Source organism: Xenopus laevis, chromosome 6L (genome assembly GCF_017654675.1).
Source record: "Xenopus laevis strain J_2021 chromosome 6L, Xenopus_laevis_v10.1, whole genome shotgun sequence".
Lineage (NCBI taxonomy): Eukaryota > Metazoa > Chordata > Amphibia > Anura > Pipidae > Xenopus > Xenopus laevis.
Window position 1 is genome coordinate 77102570 of NC_054381.1, and position 19840 is coordinate 77122409.

The window sequence follows — 19840 nt, forward strand, 5'->3', positions numbered from 1 at the left end:
GAAGGCCAACTATAAAGTTGCTTATAATTAAACATTCTATAATATACTTAAGTTAACTTAAAGGTGAACCACCCCACCAGTCACATAAAACAGGATTCAAGACTACATTATATGAATAAAAAAGCTGCAACTAGTGAAAAACAGCAATTGGTCTGCTCAGCAAAACAACTAAATTAAATGTATAGCCTATGGTTTACTGAATTGTGGAAATTGTCTTCCACATTAGTAATTAAGTATCTTTTGTTTTACAACAAATAAAAATAAAGTAGTGTGATGAGCAGACACTGGTATCTATCCCTGGTATCTCTACACTGAAATCTAAAGGGATTTCCACGTACAGAAAAATGAAACGTTACAAAACTCTGACTTAAATGGCCACTGTAACTCCAATGCTCTCCAGACAAAGACCCCACTGTTAGGGCTGAAACGTGTTGGGTTATGTCCTTTTGATATTTAATAAAAAAGCTTTGTTGTTGGTTTTCTGCTGGAGTGCCCTGTTACACTTAATGTTTTTGGTAGCTTGTGGGGACTTGCAGATAGCCCCTTACAGTGAGCACCCAGCAATCTCTATGTTTTGATGGTGTGCCAACCAAGTGATTTTAAGAGTGGCTTGGATGATTTCTTGAACAAGCATAATATCCAAATCAACACTGAACAAACTGAGTGTGGTTCAGGACTACTGCATGTTTAAAACGTCTCAGGAAATGTGCAGAGAGCCATATGCAGATCTGTACATCTCAGCTATGTTGATTATCACATAGTCAAAGCACTAGATATTCACATATATTTATGTTAGTTCAATGGACAATAAATTGAAATGATACTCTCCATTGGAGGTGTTTTCCTCAGACTTTATGGGGCAGATTTATCAAGGGTCGAAGTGAATTAAAGGGAATTTTCGAAGTAAAAAAATTCGAAATTCAAAGTAATTTTATAGATACTTCAACCATCGAATAGGATACTACGACTTCGAATACGATTTGAAGTAAAAATTGTTTGAATATTCGACCATTCGATAATCGAAGTACTGTCTCTTAAAAAAAACTTCGACTTCAATACTTGACTTCAAACGCCAAATTAAACCTGACGAAGTGCTATGTTAGCCTATAGGGACCTTCTACAACCATTTTCTAAGTCTTTACACATCTAAGTAAACTTGTTCGATCATACGCTAAAATCGCTTGAAACGTTCGATTCGAACAATTTAATCGTTCAAACGATTTTACTTCGATCATAGGATGTCCAAATTCTGTGAAAAATACTTCGACTTCGATATTTGATGATGATATTTGAAGTCGAAGTATTTCAATTCGATGGTCGAATTTCGAAGTATTTTACACTTCAAAATTTGACCCTTTATAAATCTGCCCCTGTGTGTTATGGACTTACCACATGGATATTTATGGACAATATTAAGAGACATATGAACATTGTGGACTACTTAATATACCAATTTGGGATGACATCACTTTGGAATGTGGGAGGTGTTTGTAGTTCCCTCCCTCCCCATCCCCCTTACCTCCTCAAATACAGGTTCACTAATATGTACTCACTAAGCTTGATAAAGGGCCCGGACGGGGCCAAAACGATGCCTTGCTTTTGAATGCTTTTGGGCTAAATAAATCACCTATTTCAAACAGCAATTCTCAAGTTAAACTTGATGACTCCTTGCCTGTACTTGACTATGATTCCAGTAAATCCTTGCTTGTAGCGTGCTTTGAATCAAACTTCACAGCTTTCTGGTTCTCTCTGACGGCCCTTTCTGTCTGGGGCCCTAAAAGCGTGTTGGTGAAAACTGGCCTCTCTCCTTTTCAAGACTGCGATCACTCAAACAGTCTTCTGGGTTCTCGCTTCACAGTTTGTGACACTAATTGACCTTATTTCCTATATAATTAAGCATGTGGTGTATAGACCACAGCCCTGCTTATATGTAAAGCTTCACTGCGTGGTCACCAACCCAGTCCATATAGTAACATGACTCATCTAACCTATAGTTGTTTCTGGTTTACCATAATTTTGAACAACACTGGTGGAAGAAACAAGTAAAAAACCAGTCCACTAAGTATAAAAAAGGATAATTAATAAGCCCAAGAAGATAATACTAATAGAAATAATATATACATTATAATAATAATAATCACTTTGCTGAAATATTTGTATCTAAAGATTCTACTGCAGTCTAAACATTAAACTAAAAGTTAATATCAAGATGATATTTAAGGTAAGAAAAATAAAAAAATAACTTCTTTCTATATGCTGAAGCAGTGGCAAAACTAACAGGAGCCACAATGAAGTTTAGGATCTATTTATGTCCTGGACAGGCTCCAATCTATTGGTTTAAGATTTATTCAGATAACAGTAGCAGTCATTTTTGTGCACTTTGCACCTTGAAATCGGAAAAGGTCTCTGTCCACCACCATGAACACAATGCTGCCTGTGCTTCACAGCTCTGTATTCATGAATGTAGGTGACCCCCACCTTGCATGTCATTGAAAAGAGCAAGTTAGGAAGCACCAGAAAGTGCAGGCTGCAACACGGTACTGGAAGGCATTAAAGGAACAGTAACACCAAAATAAGTTTTTTGGAGTAATAAAAATATAATATACTGTTTTGCTGCACTCTAAAACTCACATGTTTGCTTCAGAAACTCTACAATAGCTTATATAAACAAGCTGCTGTGTGTCATTGGGGGCAGCCATTCAAAGTTGAAAAAGGAGAAAAGACACAGGATATACAGTAGATAACAGCTCAGTTTTGTAGCATACAAAGGGATTCTTCAGAACTTACAAAGTCTTTAACTGGTATATTAAAAGCACTTAATAAATCAAAAATCCGGTACTGTACCTTGATTCCATCCATAGCATATAATCAGAAAAAACGTGCAAAGGAAGTTTCTGCTGCAAAAGTGCCTTTATTCACCACAACATGTTTCGAGCTGCAAGGCTCTTTTTCGAGTGTAACATTCACAGTGATACAATGTTTAAATACAAAAGGTCCCTTCCACCCTCTGTTTAATTGGTTATAAGGCAATTACTGGGAGGATTTACAGCCTAGCCCTATACTTTTTAGGTATAATGAATGAACCTGATCAAGTTTCTGATCTTTGTGGTGCCTCCACATTTGCATTTTACAGTGATGCAGAAATCCAAAGAATATTGGGAGAAATAGAGGATGGAGATATCCCCCTGAGTGGATCAACTGCTGTTGAATCTTTAGAAGAAAGATTAGCCTGAATCTACATGTTGGTTCGGGATTCGGCCTTTTTCTGCAGGATTTGGCCGAATCCTTCTGCCCGGACAAAACAAATCCTAATTTGCATATGCCATGTCACAAAACAAGAAAGTAAAAAATGTTTTCCCTTTCCCACCCCTAAATTGCATATGCAAATATTTCGCAAAGGATTCGTGGGTTTGGCTGAATCAAAAATAGTGGACTCGGTGCATCCCTACTCATTACCACACCACAATATGCTAGAACAAAGCGTATACCTTGGGGGCTGCGACTTGATAGAAGACCTAACCTGTGCTCTCATGAGCACAGGTTATCCAAAAGATGGCAGGAAATCCACAACAAACGATAGTCCTTACAGTAGAACGGTTACAGGCAAGACTTGGTTCCGTCTGTGCAAAGAACGCAGAGGTGAAGGAACAAATGTCGTAAGAAAAAGGGGCGGAGCAAGCGGCAGCCATCTTGAGAGACCAGGAGGTAATGCTGAGAGACCACTATGAAACAAAGACAACAACACGGAGCGCAGGTGAAACAGGTGAAATTTGAGCTTGACACTCAGGATTATCGCCTGAATCAAGTATAAATCCTCGTGCCCCAATCCAAAGGGAAGTATCCAAGCAGACAGAGGAACATAGGGTAAAGGATAATATTGTTGTAAATATATCCTCTTATGAGTTAACCTCTGCAGAATGAAAGTTACTAAATAACTTTAGTCTGTTGGGCTTTTCCTTAAATGAGAAGGATCTAGGGTTTTTTGTAGTTAACACCTGGCCTTTCTAGGCAGTGTCATTCTGTGGCTACTAAAGCAAATAATCTTGCATAAAAAAGGACATTAACCTAAGAGATGAAAACATAATTTTATATATATAGGTCCCTGGTAAGGCCTCATCTGGAGTATGCAGTGCAGTTTTGGACTCCAGTCCTTAAGAGGGTTATAAATGAACTGGAGAGAGTGCAAAGGCATGCAACTAAACTGGTTAGAGGGATGGAAGACTCAAATTATGAGGGTAGACTGTCAAGGTTGGGGTTGTTTTCTCTGGAAAAAAAGGCGCTTGTGAGGGGACATGATTACACTTTACAAGTACACTAGAGGACATTATAGACAAATAGCAGGGGACCTTTTTACCCCTTTAGACTAGAAGAAAAGAACTCTCATTTGGAGCAGCGTAGGTGGTTCTTCACAGTGAGGACAGCGAGGTTTAAGAGTGGCTTGGATGATTTCTTGGGCAGACATAGTATCAAAGGCTATTGTGATACTAAACTCTAATGTTAATATAGATATTGGTATATATAATTTATGTGAAGGTATGGAGGGGTGTGTGGATGCTGGGTTTTCATTTGGAGGGGTTGAACTTGATGGACTTTGTATTTTTCAACCCAATCTAACTATGTAACTATAAATACCTGCAGCCATTAGTCCAGAATATTACTACATACTTAAAGGGGACCCGTCACCAAAAAAAATTATTCATCAATTATTAATCCTATTTTATCATATCAGTCAAGCAAAATGAACTTTAATTACACTATATATATTATTTGAATCTTGTTTCCCTCAGTCTGGGAACTCTATATATAGCAAGCAGGCAGGAGCCATTTTGTGGACACTGTAATATTAAGACAAATCTTGTTTGTGCACTAGAATGGGGGACCTGATGTCCATCCCCATGCCCTAATTAAGCAATTAAACGGTGAAGAGAATGGGGGAATGTGGGGAGAGCAGCAATTTCTAGGAAGTGCTGAATGGAGAGTGAAAGTAATTGTCTGCCCTGACAATATTTGATTGACAGCGGAGATGTTTAAATGAGCTTACAACAGCTATGAATGCTTTAATAAAATATTGTTCTTAAAGGAGAAGGAAAGGTTAAAACTAAGTAAGCCTTATCAGAAAGGTCCATCTAAGTATACCAGTAAACCCCCAAAGTAATGTTGCTCTGAGTCCCCTGTCAAAAGAAATACTGCATTTCTTTCCTTCTATTGTGTACACATGGGCTTCTGTATCAGACTTCCTGCCTTCATCTTAAACCTCATTGCCCTGGGCAAGAGCATGCTCAGTTTGCTCCTCTCCCCCCACCCCTCCCTTCTCTACTGTAATCTGAGCCCAGAGCAGGGAGAGACTCAGGCAGGAAGTGATGTCACACCACATTAATACTGCAGCTCCTATTCTAAACAAACAGAGAGTTTCTACAGCTTTTTACTCAGGTATGATAAAACATTCTACACAATAAATATAGCATTATAGCTTGTACTATTGCAGCTAATCTATTGGCAATAAAATGCCTCTGTAGCTTTCCTTCTCCTTTAAAAATAACTTTCAGATTTGAAGGTAAATATTACTGGCAGCACCAAGGAACATTGATGGGTGCTGCAGTAGCACCTTCGTTTGCAAATCTGTTTGTCCACATGATTGAAAATCTACTTTTTTCTAAAAACAAATACAGTGAATATATCCTAGTGTATTTACGTTATGTGGATGACATTCTGGTAATTTGGAAAGGTGATGTTTCCCTTTTGTTAATCATTTGCTGAGCTTTCAAAGTAGCAACTTCCATTTAATATATAACATGCCTTATGGAAACAGTAGTATTTCAGCAGTGACAAAGTTTATTGGATTAACAGAAAATATGCATCATAACAAAATTAGACAGGTGCATAAATTTGGGCACCCCAACAGAGATATTACATCAATACTTAGTTGAGCCTTCTTTTGCTCATGTAACAGCCTCTAGACGCCTCCTATAGCCTTTGATAAGTGTCTGGATTCTGGATGGTGGTATTTTTGACCATTTGTCCATACAAAATCTCTCCAGTTGAGTTAAATTTGATGGCTGCGAAGCATGGATAGCCTGCTTAATATTATCACATATATTTTCTATGATATTCAAGTCGGGGGGACTGTGACGGCCATTCCAGAATATTGTACTTCCCCCTCTGCATAAATGCTTGAACATTATCGTGAAGAATTTGTTGACATTGAGTTGAATTCATCCAACCTTCGACTTTAACAAGGGCCACAGTCCCTGAACGAGCCCCACAGCATGATGGAACCTCCACCAAATTTGACAGAAGGTAGCAGGTGTTTTTCTTGGAGTGTGGTGTTCTTCCGTCATGCAAATCGCTTTTTGTTATGACCAAATAACTAAATTTTTGTCTCATTAGTCCACAGCACTTTGTTCTGTGGCTTGTCTAAATGAGCTTTTGCATATAACAAGCGACTGTTTGTGGTGTGAGCGCAGAAAGGGCTTCTTTCTCATCACCCTGCCATACAGATGTTGGCAAAATGATGTACAGATAGATACACCATCTGCAGCAGAACATCTTGCAGGTCTTTGGAGGTAATCTTTGGGTTGTCTGTAACCATTCTCACAATCCTCCGCATATGCCGATGCTGTATTTTTCTCGGCCTGCCAGACCTGGATTTTATAGCAACTGTGCCTATGGCCTTCAATTTCCCGATTACATTCCTTACAGTTGAAACTGACTGTTTAAACCTCTGAGATAGATTTTTGTAGCCTTCCCCTAAACCATGATACTGAACAATTTTTGTTTTCAGATCTTTTGAGAGTTGCTTTGAGGATTCCATGCTGTCACTCTTCAGAGGAGAGTCAAACAGAAGCACAATTTGCAATTGGCCACTTTAAATACCTTTTCTCATGACTAGACCCACCTGCCTATGAAGTTACATGCATTCAAATTAGCAAAATTTCAAGGGTACCCAAATCTTTGCACAACCAGGTTTCACATTTGATTTAATTTCATACAACTGAATACTGCTTCACTAAAAATCTTTGTTCAGAAAACACCCCAGTACTCAAGATGTTCCTGGGAAATGAAATTCATACGACTTATCTTTTTTGTTGAAAGTGGAGTAAATAATTATGCAGGCTGAGAGGGGTTCCCAAACTTTTTCATATGACTGTATATAGAAAGGCCACCGATAGAAAATATCTACTAAAAGTATCTAGTTTTCATAACCCCCATTGTGTTAAAGGTATTCCAAAAGGACACTTCTTGAGAGATAGAAGAATAGCCTAGAGAGATGAGGTATTGGAAGGCAGCATCCACCTTAATTGACAGGTTTAAAGCTAAAGGCTTCAATGAAATAGCTCTAATAAATACAGCCAAACAAGTGGGGGGATGTATCAAGGGTCACACTCCTGTCTAAAAAACACAAATTGACACAGAGGTTAAATCACTGAGAATATCCTTTGTTAGCAAATATTCAAACCAAAGTAGTTCGGTTGAAAAAATCGTTAAAAGATTTTGGCCAATCCTCCATGGGAATAAAATATTTGGCAAATCATGCCCACAACCCCCCATGTTCAGCTACAAAAAAGGTTCTACATTAAGGGATAGCTTTTGTCCAGCAGAGCCCCACCAGCCCAAAAGGATGAGAAGAATATTTAAAAGTAATCCTAACATTGGGACCTTTCCATGCCTGAATTGCGTTTGTTGTTCTTCCATCATTAAAGGTGCAGTTGTACAACAGCCAACTACAGGCAACAGCATCCAACTAAAACACTATGCTACTTGTGAAACAGTAGGGGTTGTGTACATATTAAAATGTCCCCGTGGTAATGTATTTGTAGGGCAGACGGGCAGACAAGCAAAAGCCAGAATTAAGGAACATAGAGGGACATTAAAAATGTTAAATCTAACACCAACACAAGACACCTCCGTCTCACATCACTTCAACTTATGTAGACATAACATGTCACAATTTAAATGGCTTGTATTAGAACTGATTCAGGAACCACAGAGGGGAGGTGACAGACAAATACTGCTGTTACAAAAAGAAGCTCTGTGGATAAAAATGGTATGTGCTTTAAAACCACAGGGTTTGAATGACCAATGGAGTGTGGTAAGCCTTAGATTCAGATACTAATACTGTCTTCCTTTTTTAACCGACAGTGCTGCCTTTTGAACCTGTGAATTTGATATCTACCATCTGGTAAGATGCATATGCATAATGGCTAGTTATAATATGGGCAGCAACTGCATACATATATTGTTATAAAGTTTTCACATTGTTTTGACTAACAAAGCTTTCAGCAGGTCCCAGGTGGGCAGTGCAGAGGTCAAGTGATTTTTGGACTACTAAAAATACTTTTTTTGCACTTAGAATACCAGGAACATGGTGAACTTAATATTGCACACTTTGAATAATGGAACTGGACTCTGGGATTTATATACAAACTTGTATTATTAACTTCCTCTTGGAATAAATTGGTTGGCTAGGCTGTAAATCCTCCTAGCAATTGCCTTATAACCAATTAAACAGGGATGGGAGGGACCTTTTGTATTTAAACATTGTATAACTGTGATTGAATCCCTTGAAAAAGAGCTGTGTAGCTCGAAACAGGTTGTGGTGGTGAATAAAGGCACTTTTGCAGCAGAAACTCTGCGCCTCATGGTATCAATTCCCTCACACCTTTTTTTATTATTCTTCAGAACTTATCTGTCATCTACTGTTTATCCTGTGCTTGAATGGCTCCCTCCATGGCTACACAACAGCTTGTTTATATAAGCTATAGTTTTGTTTCTGAGGCAAATACACCAGTGCAGTGAAACAGTACATCATATTGTCATTCTTTTAAAACACTTTCATTTTTTGGTGTTGCTATTTCTTTCAGTACATTGTACATGCAGGAGCTGTGCTATGCACCAAATCTGATGCACCTTGGAAAGTAAAAAGTTTTTCAATTAGAACAAAGGAGGTTTGTGCCCATTAGTACATAATTATTGTTAACAAGGGACCTGGTCCTGATGGAATACTCACTAGGTTACTTTGATAACTTAGTTCAGCTTTAGCCAAACCACTCTGATTTTTTCAGACTCCTTTTCATCTCGTATGGTGCCAATGGACTGGAGACAATCTCCAATGTAGTTCCAATATTTGAAAAAGGATTACGATCTTCGCCTGGCGATTATAGACTTGTAAGTCTGACACCTGTCATGGGCAAGAAATTTGATTTGAAGACTTGTTAAGGGTTATATTAATGATTTGCCTCAGAGGGGGAAAAATTCCTTCTTGACTCCAAAATGGCAATTGGTCTAGTCCCTGGATCAACTTGTACTATGAGCTATCTTCTATAACCCTGTATTCCCTCACTTGCTAAAAAGCCATCCAACCCAGCCATACCAAGAATTCTGACCACGAGCGGCACTATGGTTCACGAACCACAGTTGATATCTGAAGCATTTACCAAATACTACAAATCTCTCTATAGCTCCTCCACCACTTGCACTATACCATAGCTAACTCAATTCTTAGATTCCATAGCCATACCTAAACTATCCCCTGCAGAGAGTGCATGGCTTGACGCACCTATAACCATTGAAGAAGTGATGTCGGCAATACAAGCCTTACCCTCCAACAAAACCCCAGGATTAGATGTGCTTCCCCAGATTGGTACAAGTCCCTAGATGAGTTGGTCTTTCCCCACTCCTTGAAACTTTCGAGGCTGCTTGGGACTGTGGGTCCCTGCCACCATCATTTCTAGAAGCCCTCATAATAGTTATCCCTAAAACTGGGCGAGACCTCACCCTATGAAGTTCATACTGACCAATATCTCTCATTAACACAAAAATACTAGCTAAAATACTAGCCACAGATCTTCTATCTATCTCTCATTAACACAAAAATACTAGCTAAAATACTAGCCACAGATCTTCTTGTTATCCAATAGCACCAATCAGCTCTGACAGCTCTTATCTGACAAGAACTGCATTCACCTTGCCTAGAAAAAGAATAACCCCACAGTGTAAGCAGGTAGTCCCCCACAGTGAGAACTGTCTCCACCCTTGGCTGGAAGTAGTGATTCAGAGACAGCTGGAGGGCACCTTCTAAGTATTATTGGATGACTTCATGTTCACCTTGTGAGCGGTGGCCCCAGCTGTTACAGAAAACATTAACGTGACCTTGGCTGGAGATAGGTTGTTGTTCTGCAATATCTGGAGAACTACCTAGTTACAATTGTGCAGCCCTCCAGTTGTGATTAAATCACAATTTGCTCAATCTAAGGTTGAAGGGAGTTGTTTATAGCAGCATGCAGTCCATACCATAGTCAGAGCAACTGCTTTAGTGGTCTTTACTTCCTTTATAGTTCTTACAATAGAAAATGTTCTGGGAATGAGAGGTAAAGGAGAACAAAAATCTATATCACTCTAGATGCCTAAATGTTAGGCACCCTAGAAACAAAGAGCTGGCTTTTTCACAGTAGTGCACATGTGCATGCCTGTCACTGGAGAAGAAGAGAGAAAAAAGATTATGCCAAAGAACTTCTTCAGAAATTCCCCCGGGCTAGTAACATGAGTACCGGGGTCTCAGGTAAGCAATTAGAATCATCATCTCCCCTAGGAAAGTAATTTATACTTGGGGGTGCCAAAAGTTAGGCACCCCAATTGGTTATATTTACTTGCCTGACACTCTGGGTTGGTGCTCCTATCAGCAGAAAACTGCACCGGCCTGTCAGCGAGCACCACAGAGTGATTGTCTTCTTTGCTTTTCAAATTTCAACGGGCAGATGCATGTGCAGTAGAACGAAATAGCTGGCTTTTCGCTCTACAGCATATGGGCAGCTGCGAGCTGAAGGAAGAAGCAGGAAGAGAATCACTCTGTGGTGCTCGCAGAAGGAACCCTGGGCCAGAGCAGTTTTCTGCTGATAGGAGCACCACCAGGAGTGCCAGGTAAGTAAAAACAACCACTTGGGAGTGCCTAACTTTTGGCACCGCCAAGTATAAATTACTTTCCTTCTCCTTTAACCCTTTCCCTGTCAACCATTTTGTCCTAATTGCGAACATCTACTGCCAAGCATTTTTTAGACATTTTGTACTCTTTCACTTTAAGGGCCAGTCCTGGGGCGGTCTTTTAGTTTACCCAGGAAAACAATATATTGTTTTTTTCAGGACAACCTGAGCTTTCAAAATGTGCAAGAATTTTGGAATTCTACTTTTGTAAACAAATATAGGCTTCAAAGTGTCTAATAAAATAAAAAAAAAACATGTTTCACAAAGAACAATCACATATATCAGAAACATCATTTATTTTATGTACAAGAACACAGCCGATTTGGAAAGATCTATGTCTCCAGAAGCGGCAATACTTAATATACAGTATATAGTTTTATGGAGATTTCTTACTTGTATAGATCAAAATGTACAAGCAGTACACTACCAAATTTCCAAAGCACTGCTCCAAAAAACGGCATACTTCGGATTTCAAGGCCAAACATTCCACTAACAGTTGGTTTACCCTAGAAAACTACCCATTATTAGAAAGAACAGATCCTGGAGAATCATAAATGGGTAAATATATCTATGTACTCCAAACTACCAAGTTGCAATTGTTTCCTAAAATTATAATGTTTTATAGAAATTGGTAATTGTTTTTAAAAATTACCTCACAGCTTCCAATCAACAGCATCATATTCCGCACCTCATTAGCAATGTAAAACACCCTAAATATGATTGCCAGGAGTCCACTGAACAGTTTGATGCCCAATATGTATAGGTTTACCTAAGCATATGGGCCCCAAAATGTAGACACCCCATTTGTGCTATCAGTTCTGTTATTCCAGATACTGCAAAATTAACACATTTACATAGTTTGGGGGGGAGGACAAAGGTAGAAAAAAGTATGTTCACCCAAGAAAATCATATATTTTTGGAAAGTACACATTCCCCCGAATTCAAATTGGGTATGCATGTCTTTCTACTCCAAAGCACCAAGCCGCAAACCTTTCCTAAAATTGGCAATTTTGGTGACATTTCCAAAAATCACATCAAAACTTCCACCTTGCAGCATCTTATTTCCCACATCCAGATAAATCACACCAAATATGAAAGCCTGGGGTCCTCTGAACAGTTTGATGCCCAATATGTATAGGTTTACCTAAGCACGTGGCATATAGGGCCCCAAAATTAAGGGCCACCCCAATATGGTCTTTCATTTAAGTTACTGCAAAATCAACACATTTACATCTTTTTTTTGGGAGGGGGGGGGGGCAAAGGTAGAAAAAGTATGTTTAGCCCAGGAAACCATATATTTTCGGAATATACACATTCTCCTGAATCCAAATTGGGTATGCATGTCTTTCTACTCCAAAGCACCAAGCTGCAAATCTTTCCTAAATTTGGCAATTTTGGTGATATTTTCAAAAATCACCTCAAAATTTCCACTCTGCAGCATCGTATTTCCCACATAATATTAGATATCAAGATAAATCACCCCAAATATCAAAGCCTTGAGTCCTCTGAACAGTTTTATGCCAATATGTATGGGTTTACCTAAGCACGTGCATTTAGGGCCCCAAAATGAAGACCCCCCCAATATGGTCTTTCATTTCAGTTACTGCAAAATCAACACATTTATTTTTAGAAAAAAAGTAGAAAAGTATGTTTAGCCCAGAAAACCATATATTTTTGGAAAGTACACATTCCCCAGTATCCAAATTGGGTATGCATGTCTTTCTACTCCAAAGCACCAAGCCATAAACATTTCCTAAATTTGGCAATTTTGGTGACATTTCCAAAAATCACCTCAAAACTTCCACCCTGCAGCATCGTATTTCCAACATCCAGATAAATCAACCCAAATATGAAAGCCTGGGGTCATCTAAACAGTTTGGTGCCCAATATGTATAGGTTTTACCTAAGCATGTGGCATATAGGGACCTCAAAATCAAGACCCCCCATATGGTCTGTCATTTCAGGTACTGCAAAATCGACACATTTACATAGTTTTTAGGGGGCAAAGGTAGGAAAAAATACGTTCACCAAAGAAAACCATATATTTACGGAAAGTACACATTCCCTCGAATCCAAATTGGGTATGCATGTCTTTCTACTCCAAAGCACCAAGCCGCAAACCTTTTCTAAATTTGGCAATTTTGGTGACATTTTCAAAAATCACCTCAAAACTTCTACCCTGCAGCGTCGTATTTCCCATATACTATTAGGTACCAAGACAAGTCACCCTATATATGAAAGCCTTGGGTCCTCTGAACAGTTTGATGCCTAATTTGTATAGGTTTACCTAAGCAAGTGGCATATAGGGGCCCCAAAATGAAGGGCCCCCCCATATGGTTTGTCATTTCAGGTACTGCAAAATCGACATATTTACATAGTTTTTAGGGGGCAAAGGTAGGAAAAAATACGTTCACCCCAGAAAATCATATATTTACGGAAAGTACACATTCCCTCGAATCCAAATTGGGTATGCATGTCTTTCTACTCCAAAGCACCAAGCCGCAAACCTTTTCTAAATTTGGCAATTTTGGTGACATTTTCAAAAATCACCTCAAAACTTCTACCCTGCAGCATCGTATTTCCCATATACTATTAGGTATCAAGACAAATCACCCCAAATATCAAAGCCTGGGGTCCTCTGAACAGTTTTATGCCCAATATGTATAGGTTTACCTAAGCACGTGAAATATAGGGCCCAAAATAAAGAGCTCCCCCCAATATGGTCTTTCATTTCAGTTACTGCAAAATCAACACATTTACATCTTTTTTGGGGGGGGAGGGGCAAAGGTAGAAAAAGTATATTTAGCCCAGAAAACCATATATTTTCAGAAAGTACACATTCCCAAAAAATCCAAATTGGGTATACATGTCTTTCTACTCCAAAGCACCAAGCCTCAAACCTTTCCTAAATTTGGCGATAAAGACAGCGGTTTTTACATTTCTGAAGATCGCCTAAAAAAATTGCAATTGGCCACATTTATCTCACCCAAGATCCCCCCAAAACCATATATTTTGGGGGGATCTTGGGTGAAACAAAAATTGGTTATTAGGTCTTTATACTCCAAACTACCATACTGCAGAGCTAAGCTAAAAGCAGCGGTTTTCGTGACATTTCTGAAAATTGCCTAAAAATATTGCAATTAGACACATTTATCTCAGCCAATTTCTTACATACAACTGGAAAACACCCTAAATATTGATGCCAAGGGTCTACTAAACAGTTTGATGCCCAATATGCATCGATATGCCAAGGCAGCTGGCATGTGCGGACAACAAATAAAAATAGTGCATATGAATTTTCTCCACTGGCAATTCCTTCTGTGAACATAGACCCTTGACTTCATATTATGTATCACAAGACCCTCCAAAACCGTATATTTTTGGAAAGTACACATTCTGACGAATCCAACAAAGATAAACACATCTTTCTACACCAAACTGCAAAGCTTTTCTAAACATAGAGGTTTTTACAACATTTCTGAAAATCGCCTAAAAATGTTGCAGTTTGCAGCATTTATCTCACACAATGCTTTATGTACAAAGAAAAATCACCCTAAATAGTGACGTCAGAGGTTTACTGAATAGTTTGATGCCCAATATGCATAGATTTACCAAAGTATGCAGTATGTACGGACCCAAAATGAAAAACGTGCATATGAATTTTCAAGCTGGCCAACTCAGCTGCTGAAAAGAGAGCCCCAACTGTGCGTTATGTGCAGTAAGACCCCTAAACTGTAAAAAGACCCCCAGAAAACCATATATGTTTGTAAAGCACATATTAAATAAAATATATATTTCAATACCAAAGCATCAAACAGCAAAACTATACTAAAGATACATAAGGAAGAATAATGCAGGGATAAAATTGCAATAAAACCACAAACATTGTGTAAATCAATGAAATAACAAAACAACTGATCCGACAGCGAATTAGTGGCCAAAATCGATTATTATAATCAATAGTCACACTGCCAAAATAAGTTTTTAGGCAAAAAAAATAAAAGGTAATGTACAATGAATAAGTTAAAAAAATAAATGAAAGAACTGTTTGTGAGTTTTTGTGTATACATGTCTGTGCACTTCTAAAAGTTGTCTGAGTGTGTAAATACAAAAAAGAAGTTTCACTACTTATCCGAGCAACTTCTTCAGTTCAACTGACTGGTGTGGGAAGTCCTCGGCATTTAAACTCTTCCACTAATCCAGGGGTCCCCAACCTTTTTTTACCCGTGAGCCACATTCAAATGTAAAAAGAGTTGGAGAGCAACACAAGCATAAAATAGTCCCTTGGGGTGCCAAATAAGAGCTGTGATTGGCTCTTTGGTTGCCCCTATGTGGACTGGCAGCCTATAAGAGGCTCTACTTGGTACTATACTTAGTTTTTATGCAATTAAAACTTGCTTCCATGCCTGGAATTCAAAAATAAGCTTCTGCTTTGAGGACACAGAGAGCAACATCCAAGGGGTTGGAGAGCAACATGTTGCTCGCGAGCTACTGGTTGGGGATCACTGCACTAATCCAATCACAGTGGCACATTGTAACTCTTCAGAGAGGTGACATCTGATATTTACAGAGATGTTGATTCTGTGTAGTTACTGTGATAGGATTAACCCAGGGGTGTCCAAACTTTTTACAACGAGGGCCAGATTTGATGAGGTATAAATGTGTTGGGCCGATCATTCTAATTGTTCCATTATCTGGGGGCACAACAGAATGGGAGGCCCCAAAATGGACAGGGCAACTCTAATGTACAATAGTTTGTTTCAGCTTATACTTGAGGGGATAAATAATTATTTACCACACTAATCAGCCCTGACAAGCTTCCTGCATCTCTTTCTCTCTGCAAAGTGCTTATGTCTTATGTCTCACAGTGTTCTCTAACCAGAATGATTACATAACACTGTCCCTAACCATAATGCTCATATGGCGATGCCCCTAACCAGAACTATTCTACACTGGTGTCCTTAAAGGGGTGGTTCACCTTTAACGTAATTATTAGTATGTTATAAAACGACCAATTCTAAGCAACTTTTCAATTGGTTGTCATAATTTTTTTTTATCCATAGTTTTATAGTTATTTGTCTTCTTCTTCTGATTCTTTGCAGCTTTAAAATGGGCATCGCTGTCCCCTTCTAAAAAAAACAAATTCTCTGTAAGGCTACAAATGTATTGTTATTGCTAATTTTTATTGCTGATCCTTCTATTCAGACTCTTCTATTCATATCACAGTCTCTTATTCAAATTAATGCATGGTTGCTAGGGTAATTTGGGCCATAGTTACCAGATTGCTTAAAATGCAAATTGAAGAGCTGCTGAATAAAAAGCCGAATAACTCAAAAACCTTAAATAATAAAAAAATAAAAGAAATTGCAAATTGTCTCAGAATATCACTCTCTATGTCATACTAAAAGTTATCTCAAAGGTGAACAACCTCTTTAACCAGATCCAGAACCATGCTATTTGTAACCTGCAAATGCCGAAATGAATAAGCAAGTGGATATGCTGACAGTTGACAGTTGAACTTAGATGCCTTGAGCTAATGCTATACTAGGGTAGCTGCCCTTACTGGGGATTCATATCTGAATTCACTGGACGAATTGCGCATTATCAGAGCCATCAGTAGAGATGCATTCCGCAGGTTTATAAAATAAAGCATTTGCACGGTATTTTTGTCAGAGCGACATTACAAATTGGCAATGTCTGCAGCAATGTCACTGCAAATAAGAAGATTGGGGTAACAACTGGAGAACACAGGACTCCGAATCTCAGTCGATATTCTTGGAACCTCTACTAGAGAGCAATTATTCTGCTTCCGCAGCGCAAACGCTCAGTGCTGGATCGCAGCTTTTATTATCTAGTCTACAGGGTTCTCGTCACAGCGGTGAAAACCGCAGGCGAGAGGGGTGTCACATGGGTTCACTAGCAAGACTTGTGGGTGTGGTTTTTAGAAGACAGGCGTATTTTGCGCAGAGGGCAGGGTTGCCAGGTTTACATTTCAAAACCAGCCAAAGCCTATAAAAAAAACTAGCCAAAAAGTAGCCAAAAGCCATTTTCAAAGTAGCCCAAAACTAGCCCAATTCATACACTGCCAATTCTATTTCCCATACCCCTTGTTAACTAAATTAGCAGCCCTTCAATCTCTCCCCCTCTCCCAGCTGCTTCTCAAGCTGAGCCTTTCCCTTATGCAAAGCAGATGGTAGATGCCTTACCGCTCCCAGCAGTGTGTGTATAGGCTACTTGCCTGGGACTGGCAACCTTACCCCCAATCTCCTCCACCCCTCTGTAGCTCACTGACAGCCAGAGAGAGAAGACAGTTGTGGAGGAGTGCAGAAGAAGAGAAGACTCCTGCACAAACTGACTCTGACTGAGGTTTACCTCGTAGTCGTGGTGGGTGGCAGCACACTGCAGCAGGTAGTCTCTCTCAGAGTCTCCTGAGACGTCCACACTCTGTCTCCCCACCCAGTCCCCACAGAGGGCAGGCACACAGTCTGACTCCAGCCAGCCAGAGTGAAGCCGTGGGGAGGGGGGAGTGCCGGGGCAGCACAGCTATTGTGACGTCCACACTCTGTCTCACAACCCACCGAGTCTCCACACAGGCCAGCCAGCGAAGCGTGTCGGCCCAGCAGCAGCAGTCGCTCTATTCTCTAGGGAGCTGCACTGCAATCAGAGAGAATGAGGTGCCTGCCGCGGTGGGCATGGTGCGCCGCAGTTGGCTGGGGGACGGTGGACAGGGTGATGTTTACAGCTCTGCGCCGCCTCCCAGTCAGTCGGTCAGTGGCCGCTGGGAAGTTAGGGCTCGGCTCGCTTTGATGCGGGACCATTAAAAATGGATCGCGGGCCGCAGTTGGCCCGCAGGCCATAGTTTGGACACCCCTGGATTAACCAATGTGTCATGCAACTCCTACAAAGAGGTATTACTTATGAGAGTTGCATGAATGGATGTGTAAAGTGTTCTGAAACTCCCGAGGTACAGATGTGAGAACAGCATTGTATGTTCAGATGAGTAGTCGAACGTCTTCAATGATTACTCAGCAAGTCCAGTTGTTTTAGAATTACTTATATTAGATATTGACTACCTTAAATTGAACATGTATGATAACATTAGGCTAAGTAAGGCAGTATTATTCCATTGGTTTATCGAGATCTGCTATCAATAGCACCAAAATTAGCAATATGGATGCAGGACGAAACTTAACAAGTAATAAATGTTTTTTTTTAGGGATGCACTTTGACCTTAAGTCTGGGATTCTGCATATTAACGCCTTTTTCCGACAGGAAAACCGAATCAGAACCCTTAAAATAATACCACTTCACATGTATATGCAAATTAGGATATGGTTTGGGATTTAGCAAGTCCTTCGCAAAAGATTGTATATATGTATATCGGAAAAATTAGATTTGGTCTTTTCAAAGTGATTAAGTGCAGTAATACAGCCATTACTATAACATGACCAGAGAAAAAATCTAATCAGATGGCTTACCTTTTTTGGTACAGCTCTAATTTCAAGGCACCATGTGAAAATAACTTGCAAAGAACACCTTTCAGGAATATAGCCAGGAACAGATGCTCCTATAAAGCAGAGGAGAAAAATTAAAATCTGAACTTTATTTTTTACATTTTTTGAAATACTGTTCAAAAGAAAAAATGTAAAGTCTTTAGATTGAACACATGCATATTAGCAAAAAAAAAAAAAAAAGATCTGTGAGAGGATTTCACCCCAACAAAAAGCAGAAAAACACATCTCTAAAACAATTTTCCAAAACAATATTTTTTTTACACACAGAGTATGATGAAAAATTGAATGCCTTCTGGTGTGATATAGGAACCAGGCTTTTCACATGTTTTTAGCCCAGACTGAAATAATGAAACAGGTATGGGATGGTCAGTACACTTTGTAAAGGTATAGCACCTGTTATACTGCTTAGGAAATGGAGTTTCTGGCATTTCCTAATAAGGTATTTGTCCGCATTTTGGATCTTCAAACTTTAAGTCTACTAAAAAATCATTTAAACGTTTAAACATTAAATAAACCCAATAGGATTGTTTTGTATGCAATAAGGGTTAAGTTTATCCTAGTTGGGATCCAACACAAGTAACTGCCTAATATAATATTACAGAGAAAAAGGAAATCAGTTTCAAAACATTCGATTGTTTGATTAAAATGGGACATCACCTTGCCATAATTTGGAGCTTACTTGATAATGGCTTTCCAGATAACGGATCCCATCCCTGTCCCTGATCCTACTTGAACTGATATAAGTCCATACTGGTGGCAAAACAATGCTTTATTTAATGTTTAAATAATTTTTAGCAGACAAGGTATGGTGATTCAAATTACGAAAAAAATTCTTTATCCACAATACCCCAGGTGCCAAGCCTCCTACATAATCTTAGTAAAGAAACACAGAGTACAGGTATAGGGCTAGTTATCCAAAATGCTCAGGACCTGAGGTTTTTCAGATAAGGGGGTTTGGATCACCATATTATACTAAAAGTTATTTAAATATTAAATGAACCAAAAATATTATCTGGGATCACGCACAATGCACTGCCTTATTATTACAAAGAATAAGAATAATATTTTTAAGATTGTAATTATTTGCTTAAAATGAAAAATCTATGGTAGATGACCTTCCCATAATTTGTAGCTTTCTGTATAATTGGTTTCCGGATATCAGATCCCATACCTTTACTGGAAAAGGTTGAAATTATTACCATGCTTTCTTACAAAGTTCATTTTAAGATTGTTGACAAAACCACAAGCAACGATTTCCAAGATTTCAAGTCTAGTCATTCTGTGGCTAAATACAATAACTAGATCTGCCCAAATATGGCAAAACCTGAAGAGGAAGTTCACTCTGAATT

General features: G+C 39.1%; 1 protein-coding gene across 2 annotated transcripts in view; it reads right to left on the reverse strand.

Moving 5' to 3' along the window:
* The window catches only part of mtrr.L (5-methyltetrahydrofolate-homocysteine methyltransferase reductase L homeolog), a 148746-nt gene that overhangs the window by 34816 nt on the left and 94090 nt on the right, over nt 1–19840 (reverse strand). For both annotated transcript variants that reach the window (XM_041566211.1, XM_041566210.1), the window contains exon 9: nt 18456–18544. In XM_041566211.1, coding sequence (XP_041422145.1) covers nt 18456–18544 — 89 coding nt within the window. The remainder of the gene's footprint in view (nt 1–18455; nt 18545–19840) is intronic.